This window comes from Podarcis liolepis (assembly GCF_965112155.1).
Source record: "Podarcis liolepis genome assembly, chromosome: 13".
Taxonomy (NCBI): Eukaryota; Metazoa; Chordata; class Lepidosauria; order Squamata; family Lacertidae; genus Podarcis; species Podarcis liolepis.
The window spans coordinates 37,681,346-37,707,257 of NC_139573.1; the positions used below are offsets into that span (position 1 = coordinate 37,681,346).

At 48.9% G+C, this 25,912-nt stretch overlaps 1 protein-coding gene across 3 annotated transcripts; it reads right to left on the bottom strand.

Annotated features, from left to right (window-relative positions):
• Positions 1–166: 166 nt before the first annotated feature.
• On the bottom strand, positions 167–25,394 carry SCAF1 (SR-related CTD associated factor 1). 3 transcript variants are annotated; one of them, XM_083469435.1, is made up of 11 exons: positions 25,189–25,394; positions 21,935–22,092; positions 16,763–16,829; positions 13,902–14,029; positions 11,723–11,841; positions 10,852–10,964; positions 6,843–10,064; positions 4,868–4,950; positions 2,758–3,042; positions 1,038–1,166; positions 167–921 (listed from the first exon to the last, which is right to left on the bottom strand). In XM_083469435.1, exons 2-11 carry the CDS (start codon positions 22,070–22,072, stop codon positions 745–747), a joined length of 4,461 nt encoding a protein of 1,486 aa, XP_083325561.1. In that variant the 5' UTR covers positions 22,073–22,092; positions 25,189–25,394; the 3' UTR covers positions 167–744. The 3 variants fall into 3 exon arrangements, with proteins under 3 accessions (XP_083325561.1, XP_083325562.1, XP_083325563.1); XM_083469436.1 differs by having other exon boundaries at positions 25,112–25,351; XM_083469437.1 differs by lacking the exon at positions 25,189–25,394 and adding an exon at positions 24,058–24,619.
• Between the last annotated feature and the right edge of the window lie 518 nt (positions 25,395–25,912).

Here is a 25,912-nt window from a genome sequence, read left to right on the forward strand (position 1 = left end):
GCCTCAAGCATCCTTTAAAGAATAAAAAAACCAAAGCAGTTCTTCCACAAGGTAGTTGTAGCAACAAATGTGATCCATCTGTGTTCTGGGGGAGTGCACCCCCCCAAAAAAAATGACAGAGACACGCACACACCCCTCACTAAAGGACCACAGAGACAGAGCTCGGTTCAGATGGCTAAATGCAGTTTTATGAAGAGAAAGGGGAGGGGAAGAGTATGGCAGACGAACTTACAACTGGGGGGAGGATGAGGGATGTGCTACCCGCCCAGTGTGGCAGGAAGCTGCCATCTACAGGCCGGCCACGGTACTGCTCTTTCATGACTCCTGACGGGAGGGAGGGCGAGAATAAAACCGTCAAATCAAAAACATGCTAAATGAGTAAAAACTAAGGTGGGTGGGGTGGGGGAATAACATCCACCCTTTGTATCATGGGGGTGGGTGGGTGGGTTTGGAGAGTGATGAAACTAGAAATTAGTTTCCCATCCTCTCATCTGTATTTACAGGGTAAAACACAAGTCGCTTTGTGGCTAAAAGTGTTGAGGGGCAGGTAGCAGATGCACAAGAACCGCACTCTCCAAATGCCACCCCTCCCCAAACAAAGCGGGTCGCCCCAACCCCTCTCTTCCACACGCCCCACACACAGGAAAGGGGGCCGGGGGAGGGGGGCCCAGCCAAGCCTAGTTGCATAAAGAAGGGCCATTCTTTTTTATTATTTTTCTCCCCTGGTGGTCAAGAGGGGGGGAATCAGAGCGGGGGCATGGGCAAGCCAGACTTGTCCAGCCCCGCTATCTCCTTGGGGGGGCCTGGCTCCTCATCCATCTTGCGCCCGTGTTTTCGAAAGTACTTGTATCGCTGGACGTACGCCTTCACTAGGTTGTTCACTTTGACAGGGTTGATTTCGCCGCTCTTGCTGTGGCAGATCTAAAGGAGGATTGGAGGAGGACAAAACAAAGAGTCAATACCTTTCCTTCTCTCCCCGTGGGCCTGCCCACTTTCAAGTCTCCCACGTGACACCCCCCCCCAAGCGCCTCTTTCACCTTGTGGACGGCTTTACGCAGGATGTCCTTGTATTCTTCCTTGGTGATCTCCTTCTTCTGGTAATAGGGCTTGATGGCCAACTTCACTTCCTCCACTGCCCGTTCCTGTGTGTGGAGCTTTTTCAGGTACTGCAGTGGAGCAGAGGCAGGAGAGTCAGCTGAAGCCGGGGGGGGGGGCAGGCGCAAGGTGAAGTAAAGCTAGTTCTAAGGTATGTTGAGTGGGACGCGGGTGGCGCTGTGGGTTAAACCAGAGCCTAGGGCTTGCCGATCAGAAGATCGGCGGTTCGAATCCCCGCGATGGGGTGAGGGTGAGCTCCCGTTGCTCAGTCCCAGCTCCTGCCAACCTAGCAGTTCGAAAGCACGTCAAAGTGCAAGTAAATAAATAGGTACCGCTCAGACGGGAAGGTAAACGGCGTTTCCGTGCGCTGCTCTGGTTCGCCAGAAGCGGCTTAGTCATGCTGGCCACATGACCCGGAAGCTGTACGCCGGCTCCCTCGGCCAATAAAGCAAGATGAGCGCCGCAACCCCAGAGTTGGCCATGACTGGACCTAATGGTCAGGGGTCCCTTCATCTTTAAGGTATGTCGATGGCATGGCATAGGTGTGAGAGTGGGCTGATCAAGCCCCACTCCTCTGTTGCTTGCAAGCAACGGTTCATTAGCCAAAATGGATACCTCTGTAAGAACTTTCTTTCTCTTCCCCCAGGAAACTGTTTGACCCCCTCCATAGATGGTTTAAAGCACCTGTCCCAATACCAGGAATATGGACCGTGGTCCGCTGCTGAATATCTAGGGGAGGGCTTTAGCTCAGTGTTGCAGCATCTACTTTCAATGCATGCAGAATGTTCCAGGGTTCAATCCCTGTTACCTCCAGGTAAGGCTGGAAGAGATCTCTGCTGCCAATCCTGAACTAGATGAGCCAAAGGCAGATTCTCACATCCCTGGTGATTTTAGTGCTGGGCAACTGGCCCCAATCTGTGCTGCTTAGTGCAGAAGTGAGGAGCCTGTGGCCCTCCTGGTGCTTCAGGACTCTCAAAAACTTCCGACATTCTGTAAGTAAGCGGGCCAGCAAGAAATCACTGAGCTAACTCTTAGCAAAACAGGAGCTGTACAGGAGTATCGGGCCTAATTAGCAACCAGCTCATCTCTGGTAGGTCCTACCTCTATGAGGCAGTTTTGGAGACTGAAGAAACCCGCACCTTCCCACAGCTGCCTCCTCTCCAATGTCTTTCCCAATCTGAGACTACACCAATGCGTCTGCCTTTGCTCCTCCCACATTTTGCCTCTCCTGGTCCTGGGAGACCAGGGGGAGGGGAGCTTGTCAAAGCAGGAGAGAGAGACACCCTGACTTCTTCACCAGTCTGACTAATCTCTGCCCTCCCTCCTCTCCTGTTTCTGCCTCTGTTTCTGGACTTCTTTCTGTCACAGACTCCCCCTGCTCACTAAACCGTTGCCCCTTCAGCTTTTGAACCCTCTTCTCCCTCTGGCTGCTCACTGGCGTGGCACCACCACTCCCTGGGCTCTGAGCCTTCTTCCCTTGGGGGTTCCCCAGCTGGTGCATCCCATCCTTCTTCTGTGTCCAGCCAGTCTATGACACAAACCCAGCTGGCATGGACAATGGTAGGGATGATGGAGCCCAGCAGCTTCTGGAGGGCACTAGGCTGGGGAAGACTTGCCTTAAAGCACCGGCTGCTTTGTTCCAAAAACAACCCCAGCTCTTACCTTGTCGCTGTCTCCGCGCCCTTCAGAGCTGGTGCTCCCCAGATCGGTGCCGGAGGAAGAGGCAAATATGGCCGCCGAGGGAGGGCCTGACGAAGCCTGGCTCAACGTCCCGGGCAAGACTCCAGTGGGAGTGGTGGGGGTGGAGCCACAGCCTCCGAGAGGCAGGGAGCTCTGGAGCAGGTAGGAGACGGGCGGTACAGCCAAGTGCGAGGCAGGCGGGTGGGCCGGTGGTGCTGGCGGCTGAGGGGGGCCCAAGGAGGCAGTGGGCTTGGTGTGGGTCAGGATCTGGTAGGGGAGGGGAGGAGGAGATGGTTAAGACGGCATGTCATTGGCCTTCCATTTCTCCAAACTCGAGAGCTAGATGTTGGGATGCTACTACCAGAAGCAATCAGGTAACTGGATGGGTATACCTGGCTGTGGATGGGACAGGGCGACCTGCCAATCTCCCTTCCCTAAAAGATACCCCAGTTGGGTGCAACTGCGCATTGCAAAATCAGTAAGCAGAGCTGATGTTCCCTGTAAGAGCTTAGAGGAAGCTACACCTACTGGTGGCAGCTGAGGGAACAGTTACACAAGGCCTCTTTTGCTAAGGGCTGCATTTCTTCAGGGCCAATGCATCAGGCCCCCAAGCCAAAGTGTGTGGGGCCAGCTCACACTCGCCAGAAGTCTGAATGTGTTGATTGCAGAGGGCTTTCCCCCCTTCTCCACCTATTCATTTTGGCTCCTCCTACCACCATTTCCCTCTATTGCCTTCTTTCTTTCCCCTCAGGGCTCCCCCCAAACTCATGAAATTGGGCCTAGGACCACGTGTGCCTCACCCTTAGTGAGATAAACCCAACTCCCTTTACACAGGGAATCTGCACTGCCAGATTCCCTCTGCTAGCCATGCGCCCTGCTACAGCCACAAACACAACCTCCCCAAAGCTGATTTGTCCTCTCAGCCCAAGCTGGGCATTGGAGACGCATTCAATGGGTCTTACAATGACAGCTAAACACCGGCGTCACCACTCGAGGAGAACTTTCAAAGCAATACGACTTCCTCAGCGTCTTTGGGTGGCTTTCAATTCAAGAAAAACAGAAAATTACCAGACTTGATTTGGAGGAAGAGAAACTGGCTGCTGAATGTGGTGTAACAGCTGTACAGCTCCGAAACACCACGTGATTATGAGAGGAAGATCAAGTGTCACTGATGCCGGTTGGGGGAACCCCAAACAACACATTCTGAGATTGGACAGAATTTACAACCCAATCGCCCCAGTGTATTCAGAAAGCAAAGCCAACTTTGTTTGCTGGGGCTTGTTTCCAGGTAAGTGGTTACAGGGCTAGAGTCTCTGTTAAGTAATGCTTGTTTATTCAAATGGGTGATATGTCCGCATCATCTCATTTTGCATATACCATGCTTTTTTTTTCTTTTTTCAAAAATCAGGTTCACATTAAATTTGGAAACTAGTCTATCAAAGAGTAGAGGGGCAGAGGGAGGCCAGGAAGGACATGGCAGCCAGCTTGGGAGATAGAGAATCAGTTCTTGTCCTAGGAGAGATGAAGCCCCCATCTCTTCACGCTGGAGAAGATCAAGCCCTCACTGCATGCAAGTCCTTTACCAGAAAACACCCACATACATCTAAGCTTGTCCCTGCTACCATGAGAACCAGGAATCTAATAATAATAATAATTTTATTTTTAAAAGGAAGAGCTGCAATTCTCACGAGTGCCAGCTTCTGTGCTAGACAGCACACCTTGCTTTCGCGAGAGTACAGTGCTCCGGACTTTGACGCAACCCTTAAGTGTGCAATGGTCATCTTTGTCTTGCCTTCCAAGAGTACTGCACTTCGTCCCGCTTGTGTTATCAAGTCAGCCCCACAACCTTCCACCTCCTGCCCTCCCCTCCCCACATTATGGCTAGAAAGGAGTTTCACACACATTCCCAGAATTAACAGTTGCTGCAGCCAGATCTCTTGGCTGAATTTGAGGTTTTTGTACTGAAAATGCTAGTTGTGGCTGTAACCTGAGTGCCAACACCCTGTGATATTTGGGTTGACCAATCTCCGTTATCTACACAATGAAAATGAATTGCAACAGCGGTTTTAACCGTTTCAAACCTGCTCCGTACCTGATTGGTTGCTTGAATAAGCTCCTGGGCTTTTGCCCTGCTTGCAAGGTTGGCCTCTTCCATCTTGAAAAGCAGGGCAGTCACTAGGTTAAGAAACAAGAGGCTCAGAAACGGTTTGCCAAACGCGCATGGGGTGGGGGTGGAGAAGGGAGTGCAGGCGGACAGTTAAGAGGTTCCTCACCCCTGATATACAGACGCTCAAGTCCTGGGTTTTCCCTTATCAAACAGGGGGATAGTCTGCTCTATACAGTGGTGCCTCGCAAGACGAAAAGAATCCGTTCTGTGATTCTCTTCGTCTAGCGGTTTTTTCGTCTTGCGAAGCAAGCCCATTGACGGATTAGCGCTATTAGCGGCTTATCGGATCAGCTGATAAGCGGCTTAGCGGCTTAGAAAAAGGGGGGGGGGAAGGAAAAAAACCCGCAGGAACGCGCAAGACATTTTCGTCTTGCGAAGCAAGCCCATAGGAGATTCGTTTTGCGAAGCACCTCCAAAACGGAAAACTCTTTCGTCTAGCGAGTTTTCCGTCTTGCGAGGCATTCGTCTTGTGGGGCACCACTGTAATTCTATTCTCTCTCCCCTTCCTGCCCACTAACTCATCATGGAAAAACAGCATGGGGGGGGGGCTGGGGGAGAAATAATCTTGTAACTGAGATGGGGCTAAACATCCTGTCACTGCCCAAATTCAATCCCACCCCTAAGTGCTCTTTAAAATATGCGGATCTCCTACAACACCTATAGTTAAGGCTTTAACACTGCTCTGCACAGTTTAAAAACAAAGATGCACTGAAAAATGAAAGCAGATCTATGAAAAGGGCTGTGCTCCTTGGCTCTGACTGTTCGCAGAGCTAGGAAGGTTCTGCTCCAAGGAACACAAGTTCCAGGTGCCTTTAGCGCAAAATGGCAAACGCTCAGAGGCATGTACTTTCCTTATGTGATTTCTCATGCTGGCAAGGTTCAGGTTTTTAATGACTTTTGGTCGCACAAGTTATGGCTGAGGAGAAACACTTCATACCGCTGCCCCAGTCCTCTGAATTGTTACCCTTCACTGGATGGGCAGTGCAGAATTTCAGGCTTTTATTGACAGCCCCCAAGAAACAAAACGAAAAGGTTGTGAAGACTGTGGCAGCTGCGCTCAATGTTTTGTGTGTGGACAATGAAGTTTTGTGGTGACCTGGACTTAACTGCTTTAATCCTTCAAGACGCAGCAGTCTTTGAATATCTGGAGGTCTGCCATGCAGAAAACAGAGCAGACTTGGGCCCTTGGTCGCTCCAGAGGATCAGAACCAACAGATGAGAATTGGGAGGGAAGCAGCTATCAGCTGGACGTTATGCTGATAGCGGTCCAAAATTGGAAAAGGCTTGCCTTAGGAGGTGGCAAAGTCTCCTTTGGTGGGCACCTGCCAGGGATGCTGCACTTGCCTCGTGCGCTGAGGAGTGGCAGAAGAGGCGAACTCTGAGATCTCTTCCAATTGTATGGGCACACGAAGGGGGCTCTACCTTCTAGGCAAGGATATGGGCAACTTCCATAATGCAAAGATCCATCAAGGAAAGAAATCAATGCCATTATGGCACGCATGCAATAACAGGGGTCTGCAGCCGTATTTCAGATTCATACTAGAACCACCAACGGAAGTGCTTTGGTAAAAGGGAGAAGAGGGAAGGGATACCTGGCCCTCGAGACATTTTCAAAATGTGTTGATGTTTCTGCTTCATTAGGATTTTGTTGTTTTGCATTGTGTTGTGTTTTAGCTTTGCTTTACAGTTTTTCAGTTTCACTCTGTGTGTGTGTGTGTGTGTGTGTGTGTGTGTGTGTGTGTGTGTACACACACAGATACACAAACGCAAGTTATTTTTGTAACCCGCTTGGAAACTATTTTAGTATTAAGCAATGTATCAATGCGTTAAAAAAGACCAATGAGCAGAGCTCCACAAAAGCACTCCCTCCCTCCTTCCCTGGCCCCATCCCAATACCTACATGCCAACACGCCACTGGTGCAGTCCACCCCACCCTGCAGGTTCCATGACATGGGGGCCGGTGGCTGGGGCAAGCTGCGAGGTGGGTGAGGGGGTGGCTGCAGCGGCTGTTCCTCTTTGGTCTCGGACAAGCTGTCGGCTTCTGGCTCGTCTGCTGGCACCCTGGGGGGCTCAACGGGGGGCTCTTCAGGAAGGAAGGAGACATCGGGCGTCTTGCAGCTGCTGTCCACTGTCTGGGAGTCTGGCGTGAGCTCCTGGCCTGGGGCCAAGGGCTGTGGGCTGGGTGGTTTGGCAGTGACCTCCGATTTCTCCGAACCAGACCACGAGGGCTCCTCCTTGACCCTCAAGGGGCTGCTCGCGCCTTGACTGCAGCTGTCGGCTTTGGATTTCTTCAGCCCAGTCTTCACCTTGAGCTTCTTCTTCTTCTTGGGCTCTGAGGCACCCTTGGGCTTGATGCCCTTCAGCTTCTTCACGCCCATCTTGGCCTTCAGCCCTTTGACTTTCTTGGGTTTGAAGCCTGGCTCCTTGACGTCGGCCATCTCTCCTTGGCCAGTTGCCGAGGCTCCAACCATCAGCACCTTCTCCTCCGACTTGAGGAAAGGCGAGCGGCTCTCCTTGTCACGGCTGAACTTCACACCGATGGAACCCACCTCCTTGACCGACGTGGTGCTGCTGACCCCTTCGCGGATCAAAACAGCCACCTTGGACTGGAGCTTCACCTTCCGGCCTGAGCCCAGCTTGCCACTTTCCTTGTGGCTTCCAGCTTTGATCTTTTTCCCAGTCTTGTCCCGATCCGGCCGGGCCTTTTTCTCCACTTTGGGCAACTCCTGCTGTTCGGAACAGGGCAGTCCCTCCTTCAACTTTTTTTTGTACTTATCGCGGGCACCAGGGCGCTCCTCCAGGTAGGCCCTTTTGCGCTCTTTCTCCTTAGGCACCTTCTGTTTGATGTCCTCCTCCGGCCGCTTGTCCTTGCGGGACGGGACCACGTCCTCCTTGGCCGCTAGCCGCCCCCCGCCCGATTTGGATTCCTCTGTGGGCTCGCGGTCCGAGAAGCACGCATCGAAGCTCAACCCTTCGGAATCGTAAAGGACTTCCCGCTTAGCTCTCTCCGGCGTCTCCAAGAGCCCTTCCATTTTCTCCTGCTGGTTGACCGTGATGGTCCTCTTGATGGTGAAGAGGTCGTTGTCGTTGAGGTCCTGGATCGATGGGGGCACCACAGTCCGCGCATCTCTACGGCGTTCCATCAGGACCTTCTCAGACTTGGGCTCCTCCTGCAGGTGCACCTCCCGTTCCTTGTCCTTAGACAACCGATGGGAAGGGTGCTTCTCCCGCGAGTGAGACCGGGAGCGTTTCTTCTTCTTTCTGCCGCCATCCCCCCGATGTTTCTCTTTGTGTCTGCTGCGATGGGCACGGCTGCTGCTGCGCGACCGAGAGCGCCGGCCGCGGCGCTTCTCCTTCGACTTTGATCTCCTGCTCTTGCGCCGCTCGGCGGAGGTATGGGAGGAGCCAACCGCAGACAAGCTGGTGCTGATCGATGGCGACCAGGACCGGGAGGCTCGGTGATGTGAGCGGGACCGCGAAGCCCTGTGGTGTGAATGCCGGCGCTCCTTGGATTTCGAGCGCGATTTGGATTTCTTCTTGGGGTTCCACGGGGAGACGTAGGCCTCCTTGGTTTTGGAGGCCTTGCGCTCGCGTGACCTTTTGCGCTCCCTTTTCGATTTCTTGCAGGAGCCGGAGCTTGATCCGGAGTGAGACTTGGAGGCAGGGCGCTTGGGGGCTGGCGGAGGGGGCGGTGGCGGAGGTAGGGGCGAGGGGGCCCGATGATAGCGCTCTCGTCGCTGGGTCAGAATCTTTCTCCTCAAGTCCACGCCCTTCCAACGGGGGTCAGGCTGGCTCTCGCTGAAGTCGATCTGTAGGGCTCCCTCGTCATCCGAGTCGGCGTGCAGCGACAGGAAGTCATCTCCTTCAACCACCCGCAGGGTGCGCTGTTCGGCAGGCCGGCACCTGCTCCGGAAAAGTCGAATGGGGCTATAGCGCTCATCCTCTGGCTGGACAATCTCGCCTTCCTCAATTTCCGAGTCGCCGCCACCGCTCCCGTCCCACTCCATGGATGACCGGCGTCCGGCCCGATGATGCCCACCTCCTTTGGATGTCTTCTCGCCACTCCTCAGCTTGGCGTTTCCAACAGTCACCACCTCCAGGGACACTTTCCCTTCCAGCTGTGGCTTGGTTTCAGCATCCAAGCGTCCTTTGGGGGCCAGGTCTACCACAAAGACCCGGCGGCGTGGCTCAGGGGCTTTAGCTTCCACCTGCTCTGAAGGAAGCTCCTCAGGCAGAGTGGAATCGGCGCCCGGGGGCTCTTTGCCCTCGGGAAGCTCAGCAGAGCAGGCTGCCTCCGTTTCATAATCCCTGCCGGCTTCCACCTCTGGCTCAGAATCTTCCTGCCCTTTGTCCGAGCTGGGGAAATCTTGGCTCAGGCTGTTTTCGTCGTAGATCCCAGCCAATGTTTCCGAGATGCGACTGATGCTGTGGGACATGTCTGGAGGGTGTTGGTCGTGGTCGTCTTCGTCATCATCCTCGTCTTCATCATCCTCCTCATGCGAAGGGGTGCTGATGGAGGAACTGGGGTTAGAGCCCGTGGGGTCAAAGGGGTCATACTTCTGGTCATGCCGCCCACCCTCTGCTTCTTTGTGGGGAGAGTCGCCAAAGGCAAAATCACCATTGAGGTTATCCTCATCGGTCGGGTGGAAGGGATCATAAATATCTAAGTCCGGGGAGCGCATTGGGGGGCAGGGGTTTGAAGAGTCGCCACCTTCGCCCGGCAGGCCCTGGTGGCAGGAGATTGAGGATGACGACGAAGAGCAGGATGATGAAGAAGAGGTGCTGGAATCGGCCTTGTCCAAGGAGTTAGCAGGAGGTGGCTGAGAACGCTGCTGGGATTCAGATTCCCGGCTGGCGGCGCTCTGCGGGCGCTGCTGCCCCCCGCTGGATACCCCCATGCCAGTACCCAGAGTCATGCCCAAGCAAGGTGAAGGAGAAGTCCTGTCTGCTTTAGGGGACTGCGAAACTTGGCTCCTGGCTAAAAGAGAAGTCCAAGGAGCCAGATCCATTACAGGCAGAGTTCTGTGTGAGTCCAGAGGGTAAGGCTGCTCTGAAAGGGAACGGTGGCCAAGGGGACAGGCGTTGCTTCCTCTCCAGCAAGGTGCAGATAATCCAAGGCAGGCTGCAGGGAGCAAAAACGGAAATGGTTAGGCGTGCACCCAAATTTGGAAGAAGATGGGAATTTTTTAAAAAAATACATAAAGGCCCTGTATCAAATTCCACAAATGATGCTTCACAGGAGTCAGGGTTCCCATATTTCCAATTCTGCTGCTATCGACTGGGTATAAGCCTCAGATAGCATACAGTACTCCATTAGCCAGTAGAGGCATCCAGCCCTGGAGCTGCCTAAAGCTGTAGCCAGCAACTTCAGAGTCCAAATCTCAAGCTACAGAGACCTGCATTTCCACCAACTGCAGGATTTATCCTCACCATATCTGGGCTCAATGTCAAGAAAGGGAGAGGTGCTACTGCAGGGGACTGCCAGCAGATCATATGGGGGCAGGATTGAGCAGCGGGGGTAGGGGTCCCCTGAAATATGAGTATCTTTGTGAGTCCTGGGCCTAAGAGAAACAGGGCTGGAGAACTTGAAATAGAAGATCTTCTATCAGCACATACGCGATTATGAATGGGCTGGGGGAAGAGACCCAACACTGAAAAGAAACCGTTTTACTACCCTACCGCCAAGTACGGCAGCCCATTTCCCCCTGCCATGTATAAGATGGCAGGCTCTGGATGTGCAAGACACGGAACTTGCTGAATGGCACCACCACCCTGGATCTTGTTAATACATCCTGCCTGACCCCCTCTCTATGGTTTACCATATAGTGTAGTTTCCATCCTAGAGAGTCACGCCTGCATCCCTTTCCTCATCTGTCTCATTTTTTTCTCGCATATGTGCAGACACCCACCAGACTTCTGCATCCTCCAAGACAGATTTCTTCTCAAGATGCCAGACAAGGCGCCCACATCCCCCAGCCGCACCTCAGCCACCAGCTCCACTTCTTCCATATCTTCATCCCCGCTGTTGAAAGAGACAAAAAACAGAATTAAGAAACGGATCCCGCACCGGCAACCCAGAGATCCCAATTTCCAGCGTGACATTCTAAGCCAGCCTTTTCCAAACCTGTTGCCCCCTAGATATTGGACTCCAGTTCCTGCCAGCATGGGCAATGATCAGAAATAAGGGAAGCATTATTGTGGTCTGCACTAAACTCCACTGACTTGCAGCCATAATTCAAGGCATTTCGGTCCCACGTACCTTAGAAATTTGTCTCGTTCCCTCTGGTCCACTGTGATCCCTAAGCTCTGCTTGACAATGTCTAAATCCTTGAGGGGACCTGGGTCATGATCCAGCAGCTTCTCCCCCTTAGTTGAGCTCCCTTTCCACAGGGGACTGCATAGAAGTAGCAGTCAATGCTATTCTATTTGCCAGGGCGGTAGCTCATGAGAGCCCCTTTTCTGCTACAAAGCCATTTGGCTTCTGCAATTTCCCTTCCTTCTGCAACTGCACTCAGATTTAATTCCCAAGTTCCTAAGAAGGATACTTTGATACGTGCATTTTACTGCTTGACGCACTTCTGAATTTAATTTGCCAACAGGCTTATGTTTCTAAAAGCCTCGTTATTACCGTTATCCTGCCAGCTGTGCAGCTCCGATGTTTTACAGAACTTCTACTGAATGGTAGAATTTCAGAGCTTTTACTGTGAAGCTCCAGACTGTAGCCACAAGAATGGGCACTTTTCCTCCCTGAGACAGTTGCCCTATGGGAGTCCCACTTACTAAACCGCCTGAGTTCCTACGGAGCTCTCTACTCCCTGTGGCAAATGGTAAGTCCACTCCAGGTAGTCACAGACTCCAGCCAAGTCAGGCGCCACACCAGAAGAAGGAGCCTCAAGGACCTGGAGGAAGGAATAGGAGAATAAACAAGTGCTGAGTAACTGGGACCCTCTGGTTATAAATATTAAGAAAAAATTAGGCAATGCTGGGATTGTCATGGGGTGATAGCCAATGAAGTCATTTTCAGAGCAGACTTATATTGTTAAAAAAACAGTGGATGCAAGTTGTTTAAGTTCACTGACCTCATGGGTCTGCTTTGAAAATGTATAATGTTACTTATCATCCACATATTTTATGTCCTTTTGAATGGTATGAATTATATGATAAAGAGTAAATTAACAGCAATCATGGGCGTCTTGTCTCCAGTGAAAGTACCGATTTACCAAAAATAATAATTGTAACTGAACATGGGGCTGATAACACCAAGCTTGCAGGTTGGATCCCTGTATGGGACAGCTGCATATTCCTGCATTGCAATGGGGTTGGACTAGATGACCCTCAGGGTCCCTTCCAACTCTATAAGTGGTACCTCGGGTTAAGTACTTAATTCGTTCCGGAGGTCAGTTCTTAACCTGAAACTGTTCTTAACCTGAAGCACCACTTTAGCTAATGGGGCCTCCTGCTGCGCCACCGGAGCATGATTTCTGTTTTCATCCTGAAGCAAAGTTCTAAACCCGAGGTACTATTTCTGGGTTAGCGGAGTCTGTAACCTGAAGCATATGTAACCCAAGATACCACTGTACTTTGTAGTCAAATCATATTCTCACTTTGTAATATTTTCTCTTTTTAACAGAATTTTGTATTTTTTAGTTTTTTTGTATTCTTGGATAATGATGATGATGATGATGATGATGATGATGATAATAAGAGCCCAGAAGGTAACAGAAGCTGGCATCAACACACAGGCCAAGACCTTCAATTCCTCCTCTAAAGAATGCTGAGGAAAGAACACCATGACAGGCCCACATTCACAACAGAAAACCCACAACTGTTCACAGATGAACACTCATCACCATCATTTTATTTGTATGCCATCTTTCCACAGTTGAAACTTTGCTCAAGGTGGCTTACAACATGACAAGATTTACATAATTACAAACATAACAGAAGTCATAAACAAGTAAAACACATCAAAAAGTACACAACCTGATGGTAACAATTTCCACATAAATCATAAGATCTAAAACTAAAGATACAGTACAGAAATAATAACCATAACAGCATCAGCTCTCTCAACCCCCACCCCCGTAAAAAATCCTCCAGCCCAAGAATCTGTTCCACTGCCTCAGCTTTTGTAGCTGGAGTCAGTCAGCACTCCACTCTCCCAGACCAGATGGGAATGGGCCAGTAAGGCAGGGGGCAGGTCATCCAGGGCTCACAGCTGAGATGGTCTCATTTAAAACAACACAGATAAAAATTAAAAAATTTTTTACATAGGAGCCCTTGGTGCTAAGCAGCAGCAGCAGTCCTTAAGAGCCTGTCAGGCCCTGCCCCAAGCCAGGAGGAAAGAGGCAAGGGTGGGGCCCTTCAGGCCCCCAGAAGATCCCATCACCGAAGAAAGGAGGTGAGCACACTATTCACCAGAAATTATTTGCCCTGTAAGACCAAACCTGGGATGGGTGGCGCTGTGGGTTAAACCACAGAACCTAGGGCTTCCCGATCAGAAGGTTGGCGGTTCAAATCCCTGCGACGGGGAGAGCTCCTGTTGCTCGGTACCAGCTCCTGCCCACCTAGCAGTTTGAAAGCACGTCAAAGTGCAAGTAGATAAATAGGTACCGCTCTGGCGGGAAGGTAAACGGCGTTTCCGTGCGCTGCTCTGGTTCACCAGAAGCGGCTTAGTCATGATGGCCACATGACCTGGAAGCTGTACGCCGGCTCCCTCGGCCAATAAAGCGAGATGAGCGCGCAACCCCAGAGTTGTCCGCGACTGGACCTAATGGTCAGGGGTCCATTTACCTTTAAGACCAAACCCATGTGTAGTTGACCCCAGTGCATTAGGAATCTCCAGCAGTCACACTGTTTGGCCCTTGCACTGATCTGCAACGGAACATGCAAGCTTTCCAATGTTAAGACATTATTAAAATAGGGATGCAGTGTTTACAGTATGAAACTGCCAACATACCTCACCCATTGCGGCATTCCTATCGCAGGCCAGTGCAGGGTCCCCAGTTCCCAGCCAGGTACCTCCGAGTCCTTCGGATCTGGAGCTCTTGCACCATTTCCTCCGGCTTGTGTGCTTGCATTCAGCATCTGGAAAAAAGAGAGGCAATGACGGCAAGAAGGAACCCACTAGAAAGGTATGACATGCCTGCTTTGCAGGGATATAGTACTCCAAAAAGCACCTGCACATGAACTATACAGGTAGCTGAAGTCTGCCATTACACAGCCCAAAGGCTGCATGACTTCATTCTTTCTTTTGCTTTGCAAATTCTCATTTAAAAAAAGAGTCCATACCCCAGACTGCTTATCACAAACAGTGAACGACCACTGTAAACAAATCTTAGAGGATGCACTTTGCTTATGAGCACATGAAATGCCTTGCTAGATCAAATCAAGATCTCGCCCACGTGATCCACCAGAAATGGGATAGTGGCTCACCTGTAGGCCACAATCAAACGTCTACCCTAGTACTAAAGAGTCATGCACTGGGAATCCTTAGATCTTAGCTCGGTCATGAACTTGCTGGGTAAAGTACAGTGGTGCCTCGCAAGACGAAATTAATCCGTTCCGATAGTCTCTTCGTCTAGCGGTTTCTTCGTCTTGCGAAGCAACCCTATTAGCGGCTTAGCGCTATTAGCGGTTTAGCAGCTATTAAAGGCTTAGCGGCTAAAAGGCTATTAGCGGCTTAGAAAAAAGGGGGGGAGCGGAAAAAAATCGGAACACTGGCAAGACGTTTTCGTCTTGCAAAGCAAGCCCATAGGGGAAATCGTCTTGCGAAGCAGCTCAAAAACGGAAAACCCTTTTGTCTAGTGGGTTTTCCGTCTTGCGAGGCATTCATCTTGCGGGGCACCACTGTAAAGGTAAAGGGACCCCCTGACCATTCGGTCCAGTCGCGGACGACTCTGGGGTTGCGGCGCTCATCTCGCTTTATTGGCCAAGGGAGCTGGCGTACAGCTTCCGGGTCATGTGGCCAGCATGACTAAGCCGCTTCTGGTGAACCAGAGCAGCGCACAGAAACACCGTTTACCTTCCCGCCAGAGTGGTACCTATTTATCTACTTGCACTTTGATGTGCTTTCAAACTGCTAGGTTGGCAGGAGCTGGGACCGAGCAACGGGAGCTCACCCTGTCGCGGGGATTCAAACCGCCAACCTTCTGATCGGCAAGTCCTAGGCTCTGTGGTTTAACCCACAGTGCCACCCGCATCCCAAAACTTGCTGGGTAGTCAGTAATGGTTGGTATGAGGAGGACTTTGAGCATTTAGTGAAAAGCATTGACAAGGACTACTAAGATCACATGAAACTTCCTCTAGACCAGTGATGGCCAAACTTGGCCCTCCATGTGTTTTTGGGGCTACAATTCCCATAATCCCTGACAACTGGTTCTGTTAGCTAGGGATGATGGGAGTTGTAGTCCCAAAACAGCCAGAGGGCCAATATGGCCATCACTGCTCTGACAGAGCCAAACCATTGGCCCATCTAGCTCAGTACTGTCTTTTAACTGGCAGTGTTTCTACCTGAAGATGCTGGGGACTGAACCAGGGATCGGCTGCATGATGAGCCTCCCCCTTCAGTGCCCACCTCCTCTCGACTAGCTGTGGATTAACAGTTGTGTTCTTTTAAACCCTGCAGACACCAGCTTTAATTAAGAAATACAGACCTAGATGTATGTGTATTTGTATATTCTAGATCTCTGGCCAGTTTGTGCCTCTTGAAGGGAAAGGTGCTGGTATTATTGGAAAGCTCAATGCTCCCTGGTCTTGAAGTCACTGCAGGCACCGAGAAGCATCATTTCACAATTCTGAACATTTGTGTTGCCCTGGAAAACTAGCCACATGAAAAGAACCAGAATGCAGCAGCTAGACTGGTGACTGGTAGCGGCTGCCAAGACCACGTAACACCGGTCCTGAAAGAACTACATTGGCTCCCAGCATGTTTCTGAGCCCAATTCAATGTGTTGGTGCTGACCTTTAAAGCCCTAAATGGCCTCAGCCCGGTATACCTATAGGAGCATCTTCACCCCTATTGTTCAGGCCGGACATTGAAGTCCAGCTCCGACGGCCTTCTGGCAGTTCCCTCACTGTGAGAAGTGATGTTAGGGGGAACCAGGCAGAGGGCCTTCACGGTAGTGGCTCCCTCCCTGTGGAATGCCCCCCCATCAGATGTCAAGGAAATGAACCACTATCTGACTTTTAGAAGACATCTGAAGGCAGCTCTGTTTAGGGAAGTTTTTAATGTTTGCTGTTTTATCCTGTTTTTAATGTTCTGTTGGGAGCTGCCCAGAGTGGCTGGGAAAACCCAGCCAGATGGGTGGGGTATAAATAATATATTGTTGTTATTATTAGGCGCATTAAGCACCCATAATTTAGTTCAGGTTTTTTATTGGTGAACGTCAGGCACCTTGTGGATAGACATTTTTATTTTTTTTAGTAAATAAAGGAAACATGTGTCTTCAACTTAAGGAAGGCGAATGTGAATAGCTCAGTGGAAGAATACACCTGTTGGATGCTGGAAGTCCCTGGGTTCAATCCCTGGCGTCTCCAGGTAGGGCCGGGAGGGACCCTTGTCTGAAACTCTACCAATCAGAGCTGACAACACTGAGCTAAATGGGCAACTGATGCAACTTGGTAAAAGGCCACTTCTCATTCTCCACCACTCCTCCCCACAAAAAGCCCACATCCGTCAAGCCTGGTCCGAGATCTGCTATGCTCATGTTGAATTGTGATGTTCACAGCAGAGGCGCCTATTGCTGAAAGTGCAACTAGTCCACCTGACGAACTTATTGGTCCCTTCGCTCCTTGGTTTGCCTCTTGATTTTGAGTTACCTTTCTCACTGGCTGCATCCTGCAGTTCACCCGGCAGGCCGCTGCCCACAGCTTGCTGCAAAGCTTTCTGCAAGGACAAAAACAACAACAAGCCTTAGCTCTTGCTGAGAAACATCCAGTACTGCAACTGCCAGAAGCCCAACTGAAAATGACCGGCTAGCTTTCATGGCGGACACTGGATGGGTTTGCATAGGTACAATCAATGGGGCAAGACTCAAAGGCTGATATGAAATCAAGACAGAAATCTTATACATGGGAACCTTGCAAAATAAAACAAAAACTGCCCAAGAACTTTGGAGATCTTGTTTCCAGCCTAAGCGTCACTTTAAGAAACGTCAGAACAATGATAACAAGCAAGCTATTACACTGCAATACTGGACGTGAAGCTCACATTAAGGATGTAGTTAAATATACACATTGGGTGATGAATGGCTCATCATTAAAAAAGAACGATTTGCTAGAAACAGTGCGGGTTGTCAAAAATAAATCTTTCGTTGTCCAGAATTAATGTTACTGAGGTTTTTTTTATGACACCAATGTAAATATATTGTTTAAAAATGACTTATATATATGATCTTGGCAGTAAGAATAGGAATCATCTTACACTGGATGCTTGGTATCACTGGCTGCAGATTATGACAAGGACTACAACATTCAGTTTTTATACGATTTGACATTCCTTTATGGCATATACAATGGAACCATCATTTTCAAGACAACAGGTCACAAGTCTGGCAAATCTTGAATTATACGTGATGATCTGATAACATTGATCGTCTTCACTTAGACTTTATTATTTCAACTCTTTCAAGTGCCTATTTTATAATTTTGTTTTTCATCTTTTAATTTTTGCCCATAGTTATCCCTGCTCTCTGTTTTATATACATTATAATATAATAAAAACCTAACCCAAAAATTGAACCTGACGGAGATAGATGATTTTTATTAAAACCAGACCTGCAAATTGCCATGAATGTGGGGCAAGTAGAAACCACCCCTAAGAAGCCAACGTTGATCCAGAATTTCTCCTTTATAGCTTTGTAGCCAGGACTTTTTAAAATTAACCAAAATCCATTGCATGTGGTCTTCTCTGCACTCAGATGTGCTTTCAGCACCCAAGACTGAGCCAATACCTTGAAGTTTGAACCCGAAGCCTTCTGCTTGGTTGTCACCGTCACCTGTCTCATTTATCTTGTGCCTATCCAATGATCCAAGATCACGGTCTCAGCTTAATTAGTTGTGCAAGTTTGCAGCTGTGGGCTGTTTTTTCCCTTCCAGCTACATTCTTCTGCATGCCCCAAGGCCAAGCATCTTTTAATGTTTGCTCTTTATCTCTTAGGAGGAAAGGCTTCAAAAGACGCTTCCTGAATGCATGTTGGTTCCAGACTTCCCTGTCCCTAGGACATTTCTTTTAGAAGTAATTATTAATTAAGCATATTAAATGCACAATGGGTGGCTGATAAAAGAGGAAATCTCACCAAGTTTCAAGATGAGGCTTATTTCCAAGTAAGTGCACAGAGGATAAAAATCTAACTACATGAACTTAAACATGTCTGCAAGCAAGTCTTCCAAAAAGTGAAGCCCTGGTGCTTTTTTAAAAAGTGATATTTTATTGAATAATGTTCAACTATAAAGCATTTAAAGGTAAAGGTAAAGGGACCCCTGACCATTAGGTCCAGTCATGACCGACTGGGGTGGCGGCGCTCATCTCGCTTTATTGGCCGAGGGAGCCGGCATTTGTCCGCAGACAGCTTCCGGGTCATGTGGACAGCATGACTAAGCTGCTTCTGGCGAACCAGAGCAGCGCACGGAAACGCCTTTTACCTTCCCGCCTGAGCGGTACCTATTTATCTGCTTGCAGTTTGTCGTGCTTTCGAACTGCTAGGTTGGCAGGAGATAAAGCATTTAAGTGATTCCAAAAAAAAAGCCACAAAATTGTGTAAAGGGGAGGAGGGAGAGCATTATATGAATATATATGAAAAATACCCTAACCCACACATTATTTTATAAATTTGATATTATTATCCTAACACTAATGTAAATATTAATAGTCTACTACATTTTGTATGTAGAGCCCCAATGCTTTAAATGAATCTCTTTTTCTACTAACTTCTGTTCTGACAAAAATGAGACTCGGGGGGGGGGGGGATTAACCGCAGCAGAATTCTTACGAAGAAGAAAATATTGAGGTATCACACTACATATTGAAAGATTTTGTTCAGATGTTTTCCAGAAATGCTACTGCTTGTGAAGAACCTAAGAATTAGTGTGTGATATACTGCTGTGTTCTACTGCTACTATTTAATTTCATTAAAAAAGGTCATACTACTCTGTGAATGTCACACATCCAAGAGCTTTGTCCAAGTTTCCATTTGGACACTAAAATAATATATAAATGCCCTGCTATACACACTTTCCTGGGGTAAGCACCAATGAAAATGGTTCAGACTTCCTTTCGATTATATTCAAGATTGGGTTGCACATATTATGTCTGGGCAAAAAAAAAATATTCATTTTTGGCAAGAGCTGCTTATTAAATCGATGGGGAAATATATCCAGTATTTCTCTGTTTTTCAACTCCTTCTACCCTCCAAACCCAAAACAGTTGTTTTCTGAACCGTTATTTTTCAAGCTCTAAGACTAAGCGTAGTCTGTTTTGCTGAAAGCTGGTTAAGCAAGAAGCCACATGTGTGGGCTGGCGAGTTTTACAATCTCTGTATACTTATCTGCAAGGCCAATTTTTTTTTTAATGCTCTTCTACAGATTTTTCTTTCTTTCTGGAACGCCACACCAGCTGGCAGAACTAAACAAACAGTTCCACAGAACAATTGGCAAGCACCAAGAGAGAAGTTAAAAGAACAACGATGCGCAAGTGAGGGAGAGGTGGAAAAGAAAACGAAGAAATTATGGTTTCTGAAGTCAAATGTAGGACGGAATGAAAGAAAAAATATTTACTCCAGATAAACTCTATATGGCAGTGATGTGTACTTAAAAAAAAAAAAAGCATAGCAGCCTAAACATATTTCTGCAAGGAAAGCCTAATGATTGATTTATAATACTGTTAGGGAGGAAGCCATGACTGTGACACATGCACAAAAAACTGTGCAACCAGAAAAACACTTCACGTACGGATAGAAAAAAAATTTCTGATACACGTATACAGGCGGTGACCATTTTAGGCGTGTTCAATTGTCCTGACGTGCAGGTCTTTTTGGAACCAGAAGAGGGGAGAACGGGGCGGAGCGGGCTGATACAGAACCCCCATGCAAAATGGTCGCTGCCTTTATTAGCTTAGTTTGGATACCACAGTAAACCATGGTTTTATCATGGCAGGAATGAGCTGCAATAAGCTTCAAATCGCACTTCGCACACTCTACACACAACATCAGCAGGAGAAAACTGAACTGCTTTCAATGCCAAATAACCCCAGTTTAGGGTTTGGACATGTCGCTAAATGAGGGTTAATATTCACTATGATCTGTTGAAATAAGCCAGCTTCATAGCTTATGAAGCTACCTTGCTTTAACTAGCCACATTTAAGCTTAACCTAACACTCAAGACACAATCCTGAACTGTGGCTAACCACAATCGAACGCATAAACTTCCAATTTCCTCCTTGTGTCTGCACCAGTGAAGAGAGGTGTAGAAGAAAAAGCATAAACCCAAAGCTTGCGCACATAACTATATACCACTGTTTATCATTACATTTGAATCAGGCAATTGTATGACAACCCTTTGGAATTTGGTGTTTGGGTTACACAGGAGGCCACAATGGGAAAGGAAGTCTCCCAAAAACGCATGTGAGTGCACGGTCCTTTTGGATTTCAGCCCATATGATGAATTTTCATGTTTAGGAATTGACACAAAGGCAAACAAAAACTTTTATTTTCAGGTTAAAAAACTAAGCAAGTCTACCAATGTATCCAAATACAGTACATGCAAGTAGACCTATGAAACTCTTTCCATATTATGAAAGCAAGAGTCAACTTAAGAGACTGCTTTCTTGGGGAAGGTGAATCTTCTCAGCAGACTTATTTCACACGGAAACTACCGTATTTTTTGCACCATAACACTCACTTTTTTCCTCCTAGAAAGTAAGGGGAAATGTCTGTGCGTGTTATGGAGGGAATGCCTATGGGTGGCATGCCTAAGGATTTTCCTCCTCTAAAAACTACGTGCGTGTTATGGTTGGGTGCGTGTTATAGAGCGAAAAATATGGTATTTTGTGCTGAGATATGTTGTGATCATAAAAATTTGGGGACGGGACTCCTATACAGCCCCTTGAAAACAGTAGAGGAAGGGGGGTAATGATATGAATTATGATTCTGCATGATAATGATTCTCATTTATCTACAGTGAGCCCATTCACAATGTCCATTAAACTTGTTTTCTGAATAAAAACAGACCATTCAAGATCTCCAGCCTTGCTATTGTCCAGTATCTTTAACAAATGGCTGTTTGGCAGCTATCAAAAAAAGCGTGTAAACAGGTTGAGAGCTCTTGCTTTTTAAGAGGATGTTAGTCCCACATTCTCCGAACTTCATTTTCAGATTCCTGTGGTTGTAGCTGACTGTGTAGAATAGGGGAGGGCCCTCCATATGCTGCTGGGACTACAGTTCCCATCATGCTTGACCACTGGCCACAGTGGCTATGGCTGATGGGACCTGGGGTCCTTCTCACTGCCCATTCCTGATCCAATGGCAGGCAGCCACTCAGTCCAGTGCCAACTGTGTCACCTCTTCCTGATTGCCACAACCCCTTCTTGATGTATTTCAGTAACGCGCCATGTACATTTTTAATCAATATATCATTTCAGTACTTGCTACATGCCCATAAAGGCGTTGAATTGGAAAATACACTGGACTAAGTTTGTAAGAAAGAAGCAGAGGAGAGCATCTCCAAACACCCAACTGGTTCCTTTGCATACGTTAACTTAACTGTCCTGCTTTCGTAAACTCGTCTGCATCTACAAAGCAGCACAAGGCGGAAATACAAATTAATCCTCTGAGCAAAACCACCACGAATGCCTCAAAATGGACCTATTATTTGTGCTCAACCTCAAGGAACCACAGGCTTCCCAGCAAGAACTACTCATTCGAAACATAAGTATTAAGCAATGCCTATGCCCATCACTCCAGCCCACAACCCCTTGAGAAACTGAGCAGTCATTACCAGAATGATAGCTTGGCCAGCACAGAGGGCACCCGATTGGTCCCAATCTGCATCGAGAGAAGGTTCACTGGCTGGCTTCTCGCCACCTCGTGCAGGATCCTCCCTTACTGGGGGGCGTCGATTCTCCTCCTCTTCCATGTCTGCAGGAGCTGCAAATCCTAGATATTGACATTGAGTGAGACATTAGCGACTGATAATCCAGTTTCTGACCTACCTATCCTCTTCAGGTACAGCTTGTTCAACTAGACTAGATGAAATACAGTCCCTTTGCATAGAACTCTGAAATCCGGACACCCATTCGGCAATAGGTCATCTCCCCATCCCACCCTCTCAATACCTCATGCTCCTCCAAGAGAATTCAGGATTTGCAAGACTGCCAGCCCATGTTTCGATCCGCCAGAGCCCTGCTTCTTTCACAGAAAACTCTGCCTGCACCCACTGCTGCAACACGGGATCTAGGTCTCCACTGTCCATAATTCAGCTAAGCAACGAAGGGAAGAGGGGCTGGGATCAAGCAGGTAGCAACTGGCTTTCCATAAAAACTATTTCAGTGTTCCAATTATGCTTTTCTAATTGTTGCCCAATGGAAGTAGCTAAAGCGCCACGGCAGCATATAAGCCATTTGCCTCATCTGAGGTTTGCATATTTAAATCAGTAAGACAGCACCTAAGTCAGGCTCAGCCAAAGGGGAAAGGCTTCTTACTGCACAGCCAGAACTCCTGCCAGCACTCCCTTCAAGAAGGGAAACGTCCCAGGTTATTTTCTGAGCCAGCTTCAACACCATGAAAGCAGCTCGGTTTCATACCCTGTTTTGTGAACCAAACAGGTAATAAACATAATACTAAAAGAAGAGTGTCCCCGGGCATATCTAAAATTACTTTTGTTTGTGTGAAGCAGTGTGCTCTCAAGTGAAGATAGTGGGAGAAGCGAATACAGTGATCGCAGTGTCCTTAATATCGACAATGATAATGTGCTAGAACCCCGCTGATTAGCTGATTTATAGTTCAATACATTTAAGCATTTGTTTATTTTAAAATAAAGTTGTCATTATACGTGTAGCCTGTTAGGAGCCCAATATTCCAAGTTCCTTTCCACATACACCAAGAACGGGGTGGCCGTCCAGTTACTGATGGACTACAACTCACGCAGGCCCAACCAGCATGGCAAGAGGTCAAGGATGATGGGAGATGTAATTACCAATATCTGAAAGGCCACATATTTCCATCCCTGAGTCTGACTTTCACCCAGGAAATACCTCCACTTTCTAATCATCACAGACTACCCACACATAAATAATTCTTCTCTGCTGCACCATTCTTTCACAAGAGCTGACTCTCTAAGTTTTATAAACCCTGATCCTTATCTTATCTTCTCAGCTCAGAACACTAGTGCCTTCCCCACCATTCCTAGTCTTAAATAATTTCCTTTCTAATAAGAATGAACTTGAACAGCATCAGATGTTGAGGCTGTCCCAAGACCCATAGAAACTTTGGTAGAATGACCAGAATCCAGGTTCGAAACTAGTAGAATGTTGGTTTCTTTGGGAGATCTGCAAATCCTAGATATGTGGTGTGTGTGAAGGTATGTACAACCGTATTTTCTAGTCTTAAGGTATGGATAAATGAGACTTAAAGAGACCTTTTAATCCTCAATCCCCTATTTACCTAAACAATTATTCCGTTAAATTGCCCAATTTTGTGCTAGATTCTAAATACTAACAGACCCAAAAGACAGGTAAAATTATAAGCATAGAGAGTTAGATGCAACCTTTCAGATTATCTGCCCAATCCTCTGCTTCAGACATTCTACATCTAAAAATTGCCATTAAATTGCTTATCCAACATTTCCTTAAAAACCTTCCATCAATCCTCTGCCACCCATCTTCTCACCACATGGCACTGAAAAACCTTCCCATTCTCTTATTTTTCCATTTGGAACCTTACAATTCTTCTGTCATTTCACCCTGGACATGCCGTTCCATCAGCTTACCAACCAAGATCCCACAGCCCATTGATGACACCACATTTGGGCAACCCATGAGCCTTCTGTGCCATCTTCAGCCACAAAAAGCACCCTTAAGCATAGCCGCATCTCAGGTCCACAACTCCCATTATAGAATTTACCTGACCATCAACTGCTGCAGCTCAGGGGGTAAAGAGGCTATGTTTTCCGTGCAAAAGCTCCTAGGCTTCAGTCCTCGGCAACTCCAGTCCAAAAGTAACGGACAATGAGGGGAAAAAATCCCTGCCTGCGATTCGAGAGACTCTCTCAAGAGTAGACAACGCTATGTCAGGTGTCCAAACATTTTGTCCCGGAATGACGAGATAAATTCTATTTAGTCTAACTGATGCTATCCAGTTCCCTTTCCCTGGGTCAAATCAGCTCCTCCTTACCCAAGTGACACAAGAAAGGACCTTGACTGCCACCAACAACCCCAAATGAACCCCCATCCGTCTCTAAGCCATACTAAAACAACCCTCCACCACCACCCATCTTCTTCCATAGATTCCACATGCCTCAAACCCCTCTGCCCCACCGTTTCCCTCCATGTACAGCCCCAGAAGCAGGCGCACACCCCCTTGAATGCCCTCTTCCCCCTTTTCCAGGGGGTGCAAACAAAGCCCTATCCGCTGCCTGTATAGTGCGGATTGGGGGGGAGCGCCAAGCCCCACTGACCCCAGCAGCGCTTCTCCTCAGGTTAAGTGGGCGCAGGATGGATGCCGCCCCACACGCATCGCTTCCCCACAGATCTCCTCACAATACCCCCCAAATACTGTTTTAATACCGAAACAAGACAAGGCACGGTTCTCGGGGCCGCCACCCCCCCTCACGACAGCTGCCCCTCCTTTAGGGCTTACGGGAATGGCCTCCAAGCCAAAATGAACCCACCCCACCCCCCGACCAACCCGCCGCCCCCCCGATTCTCCGACCCCACACCACGTCCTTAACGGGCGCGCTCCGAGGCCTTCTCCGCCCGTCACCGCTACTTTAAAACAACCGACTACCCCCATTATTATTATTTTTATTATTACTGTATTATTTTTTAAAGCCTTCGCCCCTGCATTGCGTACACTTAATATTCGCCCCCGCCCCCCCCCCCGCGCATAAACACACTCCCGGCGCATATAAAATAAATATATGTATACAAACACACTTTTTTTTTGCACACATACATACATACACGCGCGCTCGCACACCAGCCCCGCGAAAGACCCTTTGGCCGGCAGCCCCTCCCGAGCCATTGCCATAATTACCCAGCTCCACCGGGAAGCTAGGCCTTTCCGCCCGCCCACTTCAACACAAGAGGAGGAGGAGGAGGAAGGGGAGGAGGCGCGGCCGCTGCCGCTGCCACCGCCGCCGCCGACACTGTCCGGGCCCGGCCTCTGCGGCAGCCATTTTACTCCGCTCGGCTCCGCGGCGGGGAGGGCGGGGCCTCCGAGAGAGGGCGGCCCTGTGGCATTCTGGGAGATGCAGTCCGCTCCCGGAGAGCCCCTCACAGAACGCGGCGGCGCCCCGGACTCCAACGACCAGAATGCCTCGAGGCGGCACGGGGAAAAGGGGGCGGGGTGGGTAGGGAGCGCGCAGGGCGTGATGGGGGATGTAGTTTGCGAGGCGCACCGCTGACAGGGCCTTGTATGGAGTGGAGGCCGCTCCCCGCAGCGCGAGGGCCGAGGAGCAGCAGTCTTAGCTGAGCGGGGCCGTGGGTGGGAATGGAGTTCTCCGCGCCAGGTGGTCGAGGCCTCAGTGAGCGGGGCAAGAGCAGCCGCAGGACGCGGAGATTTCGCCCCAAAGCCTGAAAAACGGGCAGGCAGGCTTATGTTCTCCCTTTTATTGCCTTGCTGCGAAACGGCCGTGCCCTTTTGCCCGCCAGAGGTAAAGGAAAGGGGCTTAAGGCGTCATGATCTGCACTTTTGATCGCGGTCCGCGCTTCTCCAGACGCCTCTCCCTGACAGGGAGTCCCGACGCGGGGATGCATTT

Bases quoted from the DNA above. Each gene is read 5' to 3' on its own strand.
- SCAF1 (XM_083469435.1), bottom strand. From the start codon at position 22,072: ATGGAAGAGGAGGAGAATCGACGCCCCCCAGTAAGGGAGGATCCTGCA. The intron at 11,842-13,901 runs GTATGTTGGCAG...TCCTTCCTCCAG, and splicing joins GGAATGCCGCAATGGGTGAG to GTCCTTGAGGCTCCTTCTTC. The intron at 4,951-6,842 runs GTAGGTATTGGG...TTCTTAACCTAG, and splicing joins CACCAGTGGCGTGTTGGCAT to TGACTGCCCTGCTTTTCAAG.